Source organism: Nyctereutes procyonoides, unplaced genomic scaffold, assembly GCF_905146905.1.
Source record: "Nyctereutes procyonoides isolate TBG_1078 unplaced genomic scaffold, NYPRO_anot_genome, whole genome shotgun sequence".
Lineage (NCBI taxonomy): Eukaryota > Metazoa > Chordata > Mammalia > Carnivora > Canidae > Nyctereutes > Nyctereutes procyonoides.
The window spans coordinates 51,648,980-51,662,813 of record NW_026575140.1 but is presented as its reverse complement, the minus strand read 5'-3'; the positions used below and the strand labels follow the sequence as shown (position 1 = coordinate 51,662,813).

At 41.9% G+C, this 13,834-nt stretch overlaps 1 protein-coding gene across 1 annotated transcript in view; it reads left to right on the top strand.

The window, feature by feature from the left end:
* Window positions 1-13,834, top strand: part of LOC129497280 (protoheme IX farnesyltransferase, mitochondrial) — a 128,145-nt gene that overhangs the window by 77,314 nt on the left and 36,997 nt on the right. Inside the window, exon 5 of the mRNA XM_055306062.1 lies at window positions 11,726-11,796. Coding sequence (XP_055162037.1) covers window positions 11,726-11,796 — 71 coding nt within the window. The remainder of the gene's footprint in view (window positions 1-11,725; window positions 11,797-13,834) is intronic.

Genomic DNA, 13,834 nt, shown 5'->3' with positions numbered 1-13,834 from the left:
TTTCTCTGCTGTGCAGAGCAATGTGATGATTAAACCAACAGGTGCCAGGAGTGCTGGAGCAGGCTGGCTTTGTGCCTACATGCGTACAGTGGAGATATTGTGTCACTCCAGGTTCTGGTGTATTGCTGTGTCCTTACGAGGAAAAGGATAACCCAGTTGAAATACATACTGCAACTCCTGAGGGATTAAGTGTGTTTCCTTTGCTTTATAGTTCAGCATTTTACAGTTTCTTTGTTTGGGAGTTCTCAGATTGCTTAATGATTTCTCTAGCCCCTGGCCCTGGCCTGTTGTGGTGACCAGATGTACGTGAGAGCCGCATTTGAACTGCTGTGGATTTGCCAGTTTTATTGCTCAACACGTGGTATAACCTTTCCTTTTCTGAGTCTCCTACCATTCTTCTGCCACGGAGTACTAGAAAAATAGATTTTACTTATTTCTTGCCTTTTAAAAATGTTCATGTCTTTTTTTTTTTTTTTTAAAGAGTGGATATTTAAACTCTTTGTGGCATTTTAAGAAGCTGTTTCCGAGGTCAGAGTCTTGCCATATTATTTTATCACTGTTAATGTTGTCCGTAAGCATGCCTATTTTGTTTTACAGTTGTGGAGGGATCCACAAGGATTTAATAAATATGATAGCCTTGTGTCCATATTAGATTATGATGAAGCATAGCACTAGTTGAGGAAAGGTTTTCTCATCTCTCCAGCCCTAGTTTAAAAAGTGTGGGGTTTTTTTTTTAATTTTGCAATCTAAGTCTGTTCATATAACAGCCGTTAGTGGGCTTTAGTGCATTTATTTGTGCTTCAAAACTGGACTTCCAAATAAACTATTTTAAAAATGGTTTTTTGCAAAGATGGGATTATACTCCTTGGCAGCTGTTAGAGCAGAAATTCCTTTGAGCTTATTTGGAGGTTTTGGAGGGCACTTAGCCTCACCCTGGACACCCCCTGCTACTGATCATGCTGGCTCAGATGTGGGCCCCAGACTTCACAAATACTAGGAAGAGAGACCATGGTCTCTCTTTTCCAGATGCTAATCTTGTGCTAAAGTCAGATAGTGACATCGGGGTATATGTGGGGCTTGGGGGAGGGCTTCGGCTGGGGGAAATTAAACATGTTTAGGTATAGATAAGGGTAATCTAGCCAAAAGCCACAAGCTGAATATGCTGCAGAGAAAAGGGATAGTTGATGAGATAGATTTCCTGGGAGGCGGGAGGGAACCAACCAGCCCGGAGTGGAGGGACCACATGTCCCTGCCCAAGTCCACAGGGGTGAGAGCAGGATAGGATAGTGTCCTGTTAGATGTAGCGCATGGAAGGGAGGAGCTGGGGGGTGCCTGAGAGTGGCCAGACCTGAAACCTCCTCATGAAGAGGCGCAGCCAAGTTAGCGGGAAAGGTTGTGCAGGCCAGCCCAGGTGGAAGAGCCATGTGAAACTGGGGGTAATGAACTTGTGGCGGGGAGGGTGGGCTTTCCAGCACACCCCACGTCTCCCCAGCACCCATGCCAAGAGAAGCTGACTGCAGGGCAATGCAGCGAGTCCTGGGGCAGTGACCAAGGTGGCCAGACGGGGATGGATGAGGAGCTGGCCACTGCGCTCCTGGCAGGTGGTTCCCAGCAGGTGGGCGGGTGGCTCCAAGGGCCACCCAGGGAAGCCCTGCGGGCCAGCTTGTGTCCAGAAAGATCACTTTGGCTGCTGCGTGAGAAATTGGTACCGGGGATCTGGACCAGTACCAGGAAGTAATAAAGAGGCTGCTATAAAACCTAGGGGAGAAGTGGGGGTGTCATTCAAGGAAAGACACTGAGCCCACTGTGGAAAATGGGGGTACTTGCAAAGATACAGATGCAGTGAAACACCGGGACACCAGTACCCCATGTTTATAGCAGCAATGTCACAATTGCCAAACTGGAAGGAGCCACAATTTTCAATTTTCATCCATTGAAAGATGAATAGATAAAGAAGATGTGGTCTATGTATACAATGGAATATTACTCAGCCATCAGAAATGACAAATACCCGCCATTTGCTTCGACGTGGATGGAACTGGCGGGTATTATGCTGAGTGAAATAAGTCAATCGGAGAAGGACAAACATTCTATGGTCTCATTCATTTGGGGAATATAAAAAATAGTGAAAGGGAATAAAGAGGAAAGGAGAGAAAATCAGTGGGAAATATCAGTGAGGGTGACAAAACATGAGAGACTCCTACCTCTGGGAAACGAACTAGGGGTAGCAGAAGGGGAAGTGGGTGGGGGGTTGGGGTGACTGGGTGACAGGCACTGAGGGGGGCACTTGACGGGATGAGCATTGGGTGTTATGCTATATGTTGGCAAATTGAACTACAATAAAAAATATATATATATACAAAGAATAAATAAAATAAGTGTCAAAGATTTCCAGGAAAAAAGAAAAAGAAAAGTGAAATAAAACCTTTAAGGCTTTAAAAAAAAAAAAAAGAAAAGAAAATGGGGGTACTTGGGAAATACTCAGGATCAATGTTTTGTTCTCCTGTGATTCTTTCTGCAGGGGGGAGGGGAGTTCTAATTGGCTAAGGCTCCATAAATGTGGGTTTTATGCTAATTTCTGAAATGATATAGTTCAGAAATTCTTAATTATTTAGCTGAAAGAGGGTCTGTCCAGATACTGTAGTTGTGTCATTTATGTAAAATATTTTATTATCTTTTTTTCCGAGGTAGGAAAGCACATGATTTTTATAGGCAATTGTAAAATACAGAAGGGCAAAAGACAATAAATCACCCCATATCTTTCTACCCAGAGACAAATCTTGTAAATATTTTGAAGTATTTTCCTTCCACTTTTTCAGAAAGCAGTGTTACTAATCGAGATCTCTCAGACAGGAGAAGGGGTGACCTATCGTATCGTTTTTGAAGATGGTCAAAATTGATGAGACTTTCTGAGTTTTGTTCCTTATAGGTTGTGGTCCTCTGAGTCTCTTAAAAGTGCTGGGTGACCTTTTAGGCCTTTCTGTTATTTTCCGTGAAGAGTGAAGCCTTCAAATACAGCTTAATAAGAGATAGATGGCTCGAGTCACATGTTTAGAGGGGCACATTGCCCCGGTCACCACCTGAGATGAAAAGCCACTTCTGAAGAATGCCAGAGCACATATGCACTGGTTGCTTCAGATGCCTCGTGGGGAAAAATCAATGGGAGGGTACAAGGAGTCTTGCTTCACTTGTTTATTTGCGGTTATGGCAGTAGAACATTGGTAACAGCCAAAGAGTAATGGCTGGCTAGGTATCTTAGCTGACTTGTAAGCTGAAAGTAATGACATGTGGAATCCTTGTGGATAAAGGGCCTCTCCCCTTTATTTATTTTTTTTAAGCATCCCTTTTAACTTGGTCTGAGATTGATTGAGACATTATCTTGGACCTTGGAAGCTGTGAGCCCTATTGGAATGACAAACACTTGTTGACAGCTTTGACAAGATGGATGGAAAAACAAACTCCAGCAAGGTTCACATGTTTGTTTCTCCATTGAGTCTCGAGAAGAATGTTGCTCTCATGATTCGATGTAGAGAAAGAAAAAGTTGCACCTTGTTATCAAAGTCAATATTTTCTGAGCCTGACTTACAGACATCTCTAGAATACATCTACTTTTTGTGTAGCGTTTAATTAATCAGAGTAAGAATAGGAAAGTTCATCACGTGGGGCAGGTTATCTATCCACCCTTGGTATCTGTGTCATTTTCACTCGTGAAATGGCATACTATCATAAGGACACATTATCTGTTAGGATTAATTGATAGGTACATTTTATATCTGAACATCAGCTCTTTGGAGTAATAATAATTACTAATATTAAAGCATGGTGTAATATCTCCTAATAAATATTTATCCATTAGTGTGATAGTGTCCTGTATCTTCAGCATGTGGGAATGAGGAGAAAACAATGATCCATTTCCTCCAACATTAAATAGAACTATTAAATTGATTCCTGAAGTGATTATGAGACACAAATTAATAGAAATTTTTATGTTCATATTGATTAATGCCTTTCAAATACTTATACTGGGAGTACCTTTTCTACCGTAGGCAAGTTACTTTATAAGTATGACTTGTGAAATGAAGTGATTTGGGGTGTTGTCAGTTTTATGGTGAGTCATAAATAATTTCACTGCTTCTGTCTGCCTAACATCTTCCTACTTTCTTCTGGTAATAGAATTTTTCTTCCCTGTAGAGAAGATAACATTTGTAGCTTGAGGGAGATACCGCAGCATGGTGTCTCTCCACCAGCACCCCTCCCTTGCTCATTGGATAGTCACCTCACCCCCTAGCCATGAGGATAGTTCTGGACTTGTAGAGCTGTCAAGAAAGCAACTTTACTCCTGGATTGCCAGGAGCTTGGGAGTCTGAGGCTGCCAGTGCCATTTTGGCTGCTCCATGGGAAGGGCCTACAAGCAGGAATATGCCAAGCACATTCAAGGTGTCATAAGATCTGGAATCGTGGTGGCCCATTTGACACCGAATCTACTTAACTCCTAAAAGCAAGTACCACCCTGTTGTGAGAGAGAAAGCTCCACTTCTCTTTGAGCTACTTTGAGTTGTCCTTCTACCATTAGCAGCCACAGGGGCCAACTGCTAGAACAGATGATCAGATCACTGGTGGGTAAGAAATGGGGCTGTCGGTAGGGGAGGGATTATATGACTGTTTGGAAGGAAGACGGTGAGGTAGGGAACCTGAGTAAAAAGGAAAAAGTTCAAAATGAAAAGAATTCGGTTGGATTTTTATAAGGAAAGAGACCAAGAAACTTTTTTTTTGTAAATGAACATAGTTGGAAGAAAGTAAATTGTTTGCTGAAGAAAAGAGCAAATATTCCCTCATGTTCAACACATTGCTCTGCCTTCAAAATAGTTTACAGTCTTCATGTATGAGGCCACTGGAGGCCAGAGGTACAGCCCCATACAGGGCTGACCAAAACTGCAAAGGGCCAGAGGATGGAGCCTCAGAGGTAACTGGACCCCAGGAACCCATGTTGGGTCTTTTCTCCACTTCCCTCTACCCCAGTCCACGGACACCAACAACCGAAGAGAAGGGAGGATTTATTTTCCTGGTCTTTTATTTGTAAAAGCCCAGGAAAGATGCTCAAGGGCCCAGTTTGAATCAGATACCCATTCAGTAAGCCAATCACTGTGTCAGGTATGGATACTGGGTTATATGGCCATTGGAGAGCCAGTAAGCAGAGCCTTCCACAGGCAGGTCAGGCACAAGCCTGGGCCCCGAGAGAACCAGTGTGGCCTAAGCAGCCGTCCAGATGGTGTTCACTGCAGTCTAGATTACTTGTGCCGTTATTCAAAGTAAGTAGTCAGAGCATGTGAAAAAAGGGGCAGAGCAGTATATCCTAAGAGTTGGTAATACTGCATTTGTATTTTATTTTTAACACCAATTGCAGGAGTTTCACTTAAATGCTCCAGAAGTAGTTACAGGCAGCTGAAATGATAAGAACATTATGAAAAAATTATTATCAAGCACAGGAAAAAAATGCGAGTAGATTAAGTCAGCTGTAGGTTCTAAACTCTTTAAATTTCTCATCTAACTCTACAATGTGTTTTGGAAATGTGCTTTAGATCTCTGATCGAAAGCAGTAAACCCAACTGAAAAGCATTGTAGAAAATGCATGAAAAAGGGAATAAAGTAGCATGATGAACTCTGGTCCCCTGGGGCTAGGAAGGCTTGTCAAGCACTCACTGAAATGAACCATCAGTCTTGGTGAGCATGGTTAGCGTGCTCTTTCTACCCAGATGTTGCTTGTCTGGGAAATGTAAGCGTTCATGGAAGTCAGATGCTCCTGCCAAGTTCTGGTACCCTGCAGCTGGATTGTACGTTCTAGTTGGTTCTAGACCTCAGTTCCCATCTTTGGGTGGCTGGCATGTCAGAAACACAGACAAGCTAATGTCCTTTCTTCATCCAGATGGAATAATTGATTCAGTTCCTGAGCTAAGACTTCAGATCTACTAGAATAGTTATTGATAGGAATTTCTGTGTTATATTAGGTAACACCTTACCAGCATTTGAATAACATGATTTGTAATTGGAATCCTCATTCATCCCGGGAAATTAAATTAATAGATTGCAAAGAAAAGATTATTTCAAATACCTATAGAATGTGTTTGAATGTCGGGGTAGGGAGGGAATTTAAACAGAACATTTTAATTACATGTAACTTGAACTAGTTCCATAAAGAATATAGACTTTCAGGGGCTAAGAATTCTTTAACACTTTGTAAATCATTGTAAAATGAATGAAATACAATCTACAAATATATATATTCATTTCACTGATGGCTCATTTAATCAATTATCTGTGCCTATTTGCATAGCTCTCTTTCACATGAAAAATTATTAATTCACATATCCCAGGAAGCCTGTCATTCAGAACTCCAGATAAGATGAGCATAGTGTGAAGTCGAATACTTTTAAATAGTGGCACCATTGACAGTGACAGAGAAGCAGCCTCTATTGGGGTTTGATCAGAACGTCAGAAGCACTGTGAGTTATTTAAGGGATGTATTCTAGGGACTTACAGCGATACGGTTCTGGGAGTGAAGCAGTCTGGAAAGCTGCTGTGCCTGTACCTGGTGCCAGGCCGAAGTAAGCAGAACAGAGAAGAGAGGAGAAGAAGAGCCACCTGAAATCTACAAAGTTGAGATGAGACTCATCAGAACGAAACAGAACCCGTGTTTGTTGCTGCTTCCAAGCCGGCAGCTTTGATGATGCGGGTAACCTGCAGAAGAGCACAGACTCGGTTCATTATTTTTTTTTTTTTTAAATTTTTATTTATTTATGATAGGCACACAGTGAGAGAGAGAGAGGCAGAGACACAGGCAGAGGGAGAAGCAGGCTCCATGCACCGGGAGCCCGACGTGGGATTCGATCCCGGGTCTCCAGGATCGCGCCCTGGGCCAAAGGCAGGCGCCAAACCACTGCGCCACCCAGGGATCCCAGACTCGGTTCATTATTAATGAGAAGTGGAGCAGCTCAGGGCTTGGCTGCAGCCCAGAGAGCTGGCAGGAGCTGGAGAAGCTACAGACCCGTTGTGCCTCCAGGCCAAGAGGGCAGCCAACAGATCTTCAACAGTGGGGTGTGAGCTGCAGTAGTGCCTGGGCGTATACCAGTTTTCCAAGTGTGAGCATGGCTACAATTTCATTTCCAGCTTCCAGATAACGTGCAAGCTCTGTGACTATCCTGAGCCCTCCAGCTGTGCAGGAACGGGAATGTGGGCAGTGTAATTCCTGCATAACTAAACTGACACAACACAAACACAGTGGCCTTCACAGTTCACTCCTAGTCAGCTTAGCACTTAGACACACTTCAGCCAAACTTAGCTTCCAAATAAGGTGATAGCAAAATTGTGTTTATGCCAAACACGATGAAATTATCCATCTTATAATCCAGAATTCTCTAGTCCCTTTCTGCATCTTTGGTGATGTTCCTTTCTCTTCAAGCTGGGTCACAATCCTTCTTGATGCTGTATAACCTAAATTCTGAGACACGAGATTAAATACTATTAGCATCTATTGAATGGTAGCAGAATGGGAGAGAGGAATAAAAACTTTGGTTTATACATATGAATATGATTATATTAAAATAAGAGAAAAGTTCTCAGAATTATTACATTCCTTGTTTCTGCCCCTAGTCACAGGACCACAGCTGGTGTTCATAACTACCTTTTTCTGCCAGCCATTCCATATTCCCTCTGTCCTCGGCAAGCACCTCGGACGGTTGTAGTTCCTTGCCACAGAAGATGACCCAAAACTGAGTTCTTGAAGGGCCTGGAAGTAGAACTCTTAGACACTGCTAGTAGGAATATAAAGTGGCAGTCCCCTTTGTGAAACAGCTTAATAGTTTTTTATGCAATTTAAACATATACCTGCTATATGATGCCCTCTATTTATAAGGAAAAAAATATGCCCACACAAAGACTTAAACACAAATGTTTATAGCTACTTTTTTGTAGTAGCCCCAAACTGGAAACAACCCAAATATCCATCAAGTGAATAGATCTATACTTGTGGGTATTACTGTGTATAGAATATTGCTCAGCAGTAAAAAAGAATGAACTAGTGATACACCAAGCAATTCGATGATCCCAAAATAATTATGCCTAGTGAAAAAAAGTCTGGACAGAAAGAGTGCCTATTATAAAATTCTGTTTACATAAAAATCTAGAAAATGCAAGTCATCTATAGGAGCTCAAAGTGGTTCAGTGGCTGTCTGAGAAAGAACTCTAGGTGTGGAGGGCATTACAGCAAGGCATGACAAAATTTGGGAATGATGGATAGGCATAGTATCAAGGCTGTAGTGATATCCTCATGGGTATAGTTATAAGTCAAAACTTAACCACATTATATACTTTATATGCAGGTATTGTATGTCAGTTATACTGTGGTAAAGTTAAAAATAAAAAAGATTGGACCTAAAAATGGATAATCTGTATGTTCTTGACCAGCTACATTGATATCAATGTGGTATGAAATCATACACAGATTTATTTACCTGATCTGCTGCTTTTGAAATTGTGTAATTCTTGACAAGTATGTATTTCATGTGCATTATTTCAGTTTTACACAGGGTTCAACCACACTTCCCAATGGTTGAGACAAGTGCCATGCGGGTAGAAAGGAAGAAGAGATCACATCAAGTCAGAGGTTAGGGCTTCGGTTTGGGTGGTTGAACTTGAACTTGGTCTTGACGGAAGGTTGAGTTTGTTAGGTAAAGAATCAGAGGATGTCAGGCTGATCAATGGGTACAGATGTAGGTGAGAAATGAGCAGAAGCTCTTTACATGACGTGCTACAGTGTGGCATTGTACACAATCTTCCTAAATCCTCCTAGCAACCTCATTGGATAGAGGGATTATTCTCATCTACTACCTAAGAAGCTAAGGCTCCAGGTATCAACTATTTCCTCCAGCCTTAGACTTAAAAGCTGCTTGAGTCTCTGACTCCCAGGGGCACTTGGCTGTGTTTGCAGGATAGTGACAAGTGATGCAGGGATAGAGGTAAAGTAAGTGATAAGGTTGGAAATAGTGATGGGGTGAGATAAGCGTTGGCCTTTAGCCAGTGTAACTTATAAAAAGTTTGGACTTTCCAAGTCCACTGGGGAATGAGCAGTGAGGAGAACATTAAATATTTTTGAGCAAGTAGTTCTATTATGATTCTGTACAAGTAATAATAGTTCAGTGAAATGGGAAGGGTAGATTTGAGAGATATTATGAAGCCCAGATTATCAGAACTTAGTGATGAACTGAATATAGAAGAAAAGAATAGAAGAAATCAGAACTGATTGTAAAGTTTTTGATGAGTTAAAAGAGAAAAAGTGATACATTTGACCAAAAAAACAAAACAAAACAAAACAAAACAAAACAAAAAAAACCTCTGGAGAAGTACTTGATTTTCATGGAAATGCATTGAGTTCAGTTTGGAACACATTGAACTTGCGATTATGTTAAAACATCCAAGAAAAACACTAGCAATCAAGTGATACTACAAAATTAGAGCTTGGGACCCATCCGGTCAGGGTTGCACACTTTGTGGTTCTGCATAAAGATGGGAGAGTGAGGGGCACCTGGGTGGCTCAGTGAGCAAAGCGTCTGCCTTCGGCCCAGGTCATGATCTCAGGGTCCTGGGATGGAGCTCTGCATTGGGCTCCCTGCTCAGCAGGGAGTCTGCTTCTCCCTCTGCCTCTACGCCTCTCCTCTGCTCTCTCTGTCCCTCATATAAATAAATCCTAAAAAAAAGGAAAAAAAAAAAAAAACCAGGAGAGTAAATCCATGGGTAAATCCTTGGGTAAGGCTTGTAGGTTAGAGGGTACAGCAGGGTGTTGGATCCTCTTCATCTCCACTGCCGCAGCCCTTGCTAGGCCCACACCATCTGCACCCAGTCCGTGATAGCCAAAACCACCATCCAAGTGGCAGTCATAGCAATTGCCCCAAAACCATCTCCTACATGTTAGCAAGGCGTGTGAAGCTCTCCATGATCTGGCCCTCCACCTACCTCTGGAGCTTCATCTCCAGCCATCCAGCGACACTGATGACAACAGTGGTTAAATTAGTCATTATTAAGCACTTTGTCTCTGCCGGTCATTATGCTGTAGGTCAATGTCTTATTAATCCACACATTGACCTTGCTAGTTACATATGATCACCCTCACTTAACGGATGAGGAAACAGGCTTTCAGACAGTGTTACGAAGCCAGTAGTAGTTGGTAAAGCTGAAACATAACCGTCATCTCTCACTACAAAGCCTGGACCTTTAACCTCTGTGCTATTCTCAACTCTTTCTAGCTACTCGAGCATATCATGAAGTTTCTGCCTCCTGTGCCTTTCTTTCTGTATGCTTCCCCTTGCGTCTGGACTGCTCTTTTCTTCCCTCCAATCCCCTTAACGCATCCGACTCCTGCTGAGTCTTTAAGTCTGTGTAAGAGTGCTTGAAGGATGTTTTCCCTGCCCTGGCTGGCTCAGAGCCCATTTTAGCACATCTCCCTTTCACTCTGCTAGGCCTATTACTATAATCATCTGTATCCCAGTCTTTCTGTTACATTAAAGGATGGTAAACCTTTTTTAGTCAAGGGCCAAAGAGTAAATATTCTAGGTTTTCTGGCCCGTGCCATTTCCGTTGCAACTCCTCGACCTGGCCATTGTGGTGTGGAAGCAGCCATAGCAAGGCATAGACAAGTGGGTGTGGGTGAATTCCAACACAACTCTATTTACAGACACTGAAATCTGACTCTCCTATAATTTTCACATGTCACAGAATATTCTTCCTCTTTGGATTTATTTTTCCAGGCATTAAAAAAAAACATAAAAACATTATCATTTTGTGAGCCATAGAGAAGCAGGTGCAGGCTGGCTGTGGCCCCTGAGTCATAGCTTGCTGAGCCCTACATGATAGTGTGATTTTCTTGAGAGCAGATCCAGTACCTCATTGTTGGGGTGACCATACCAATGTGTCATCCAAATGGGGCTGCTTTGAGAATAAAAAGGGTTGCTGTTAATGATGCTAGGACCACAGGTGTAAAAGGGAACTGCCCCAGGCAGAGAGAGGGGTAGTTAATCTAGTCACGGTAGTGCCATGTTGGTTGTGCACAGTTTCCCTTGGGGTCTTAATTACTTCAGCTTTGGCTCTTCACTTTAGTCACCCATTTCCCAGGGTACATTTATTCTTAGTTAATTCACAGGCTTGGGGATGAATGGAAGGTTCTGAAACCCTCTGGAGCAGTGAAGCTTTATACCCATAACAGTGACTGAAGGAAAAAACTGTATTTAACAAGCGGTTTTCCAGGTGGATCAAAGTGGAACTGTGCATATTCTAAACAACTAATGCATATAATTTTTACCTTTTTTTGAAACTTTTTTTTTTTTTTTAAGATTTTATTTACCCATGAGAGACACACAGAGAGAGGCAGAAACACAGGCAGAGAGAGAAGCAGGCTCCATGCAGGGAGCCTGATGCAGGACTCCATCTCAGGACCCCAGGATCATACCCTGAGCCAAAGGCAGGTGCTCAACCACTGAGCCGCTCGGGTGCCTCTGCATATAATTTTTAAATATGTCTCTCCCAGAGAATTTTCCTCCATTGAGTGCCAAGAGTGTGAGTTCATATTATCAATATTAAAATGACATTTACTGTGGACAAAAAGTATAGAACTGAAGCAGAACAGAAGAATTGTTTCATGTTATATTTAATGTCTTCTCTTTTTTTTTTCTTTTTGCAGTTTTTTGAGGTGCCATTTGATTCAAACATGAATAGGACAAAGAACAGACCTCTGGTTCGTGGACAGATCAGGTAAAATCATGAATATAAGTCTCTTTCACCTTCTAGAACATTCCTGTGCTTGTTTATCCTGAATCATGCCACAGTCTTTTGCCTTGAGTTGTGAGGTGAAAATACTACCACCCCCACCCCCACCCCCACAAAGGGACACGTTGGTGTGGATGCTCAGGGCTTCTTAACTCTACCCAAAGTGTATGACAGAGCACTTAAAATGGATCTAAGATTTACAGTTCTGTGGTGGGAGTAACTCATGCAGTGGATTTCTTTATGAAATTCCATTTTGAAACACGAACTTGTTTCACTTGTAGCGCCTGCGGGTAACACCATTCCATTAACACAGATGATTTCAGACAAATCCATATAGGGTCTCCAAAGAAAGATCTGTCTGAAGCCTTACTTTTTCAGACAAACTGATAATGCTGTTATCTGCCGAGTAAAGCACTACCCCCATTACTCTACTTTCTACCAAATTCAATTAAGTAGAACTAAAAGGCGTATAAATATTTTAATATCACTAATGGTTAATAATTAAGCATTTTACTTCCTGGAGACCTTGAAACTGGCATTTTAAAGTATTTTTTAAAATCCAATGGATATTCGTAAGCCAAGAAGAATAAAACGAACCAAATGGTTTTACTAACTATTCTAAATCAGTGAATCCTCTCATATTTCCAGGCAATGCCCTCATGGAGCCTAAAATGTATTGGGGTAACACTTGTGGATCAAATAATCACACATATTAAGTGAAACCATAAAGGAAACATGCAGGTACTGTCAGAAGTCTATATAAAAATGATTTTTAATATTAGCTGTTTGGAGCCATTCAGTTCTTAAATGAATTTAAAATACCATTATATTGCAGAAAGCAATGAAAACATACAAGAACAGAAATCTCATATCTACTGATACTCAATTTCTTTTTTGAAATATAAATAAAGCCATCTGCGTTTTTATTTAAAAATGTCAAAAGTACTTTTATCTGAGTGAAGTTGTTCTTTTTTTTTTTTTAATTTTTTTTAACTTATTTATTTATGATAGTCACAGAGAGAAGGAGAGAGAGAGAGGCAGAGACATAGGCAGAGGGAGAAGCAGGCTCCATGCACCGGGAACCCGATATGGGATTCGATCCCGGGTCTCCAGGATCGCGCCCTGAGCCAAAGGCAGGTGCCAAACCGCTGCGCCACCCAGGGATCCCGTGAAGTTGTTCTAGAAGAGCAAATGCAAGCTCTGTAGCCTATCTCAAATGCTAGAAGCTGCTCATGCCACTGCTCGGATCGCAGGGAAGTCCTTATGCCTTTCTTCAGGGAAATCAGGCTTCTCTGGAACCAAGGGAAATGTCGGACAAGCCCAGCAAGTAGCCATTGGGCATATAAGGATGATCAGATAAAGGCCTGCCATTCTCCTGGTATCTCATCTTACTTTGCCCATTGTGGCTGTTTTCTGCACCCAGGGAAGCCAAATCTACCAGGGCATCCAGAGAGGGGCCTTGGTAGTTGGCATTGGCCCGTCCTTTACGGGAGAGAGGTTGCAGCACAATTATTAGTCTTGCTAAACCAGTACCTTCCTCTTTTGTTGGCAAGATGACCCGGGCAGGATCTCATTTATGATAATACACCTTAATTGCTACCTAAAGTCGCCTCTAAAAGGGCAAATTATAGGGCTGGAAAAAAGATTCCAGCTTATGTTTAGAGCTAGGATGTATTTTATTTAAACAGGTACAAAGAGCGGTTACAAGTCTGGGGCAGAAGAAATATTGCACTGAGAATCATGGTTTTAAAACTGAAGACTTTGTATCTTGCCAGTTAGTGTTTATTATAACCTAGTGAATGATCATCTACTACACAGATATTTTATAAGTGGGTAGCTGTGGGGCTATAGTAGAACGTCTTACAGACCACCCATTAGCATTAATTTCTCAGCCCTGGTGGTTCTGACATTCACAGTAGCTATTGGGCACTTAAGAGCAAAGCCCAGCCAGTTTATTTTGAAATTCTCAATTTGGTGTTTACTGCCCCATATGATTTGGGCTGCTCTGCCTAGTTGAATCTAT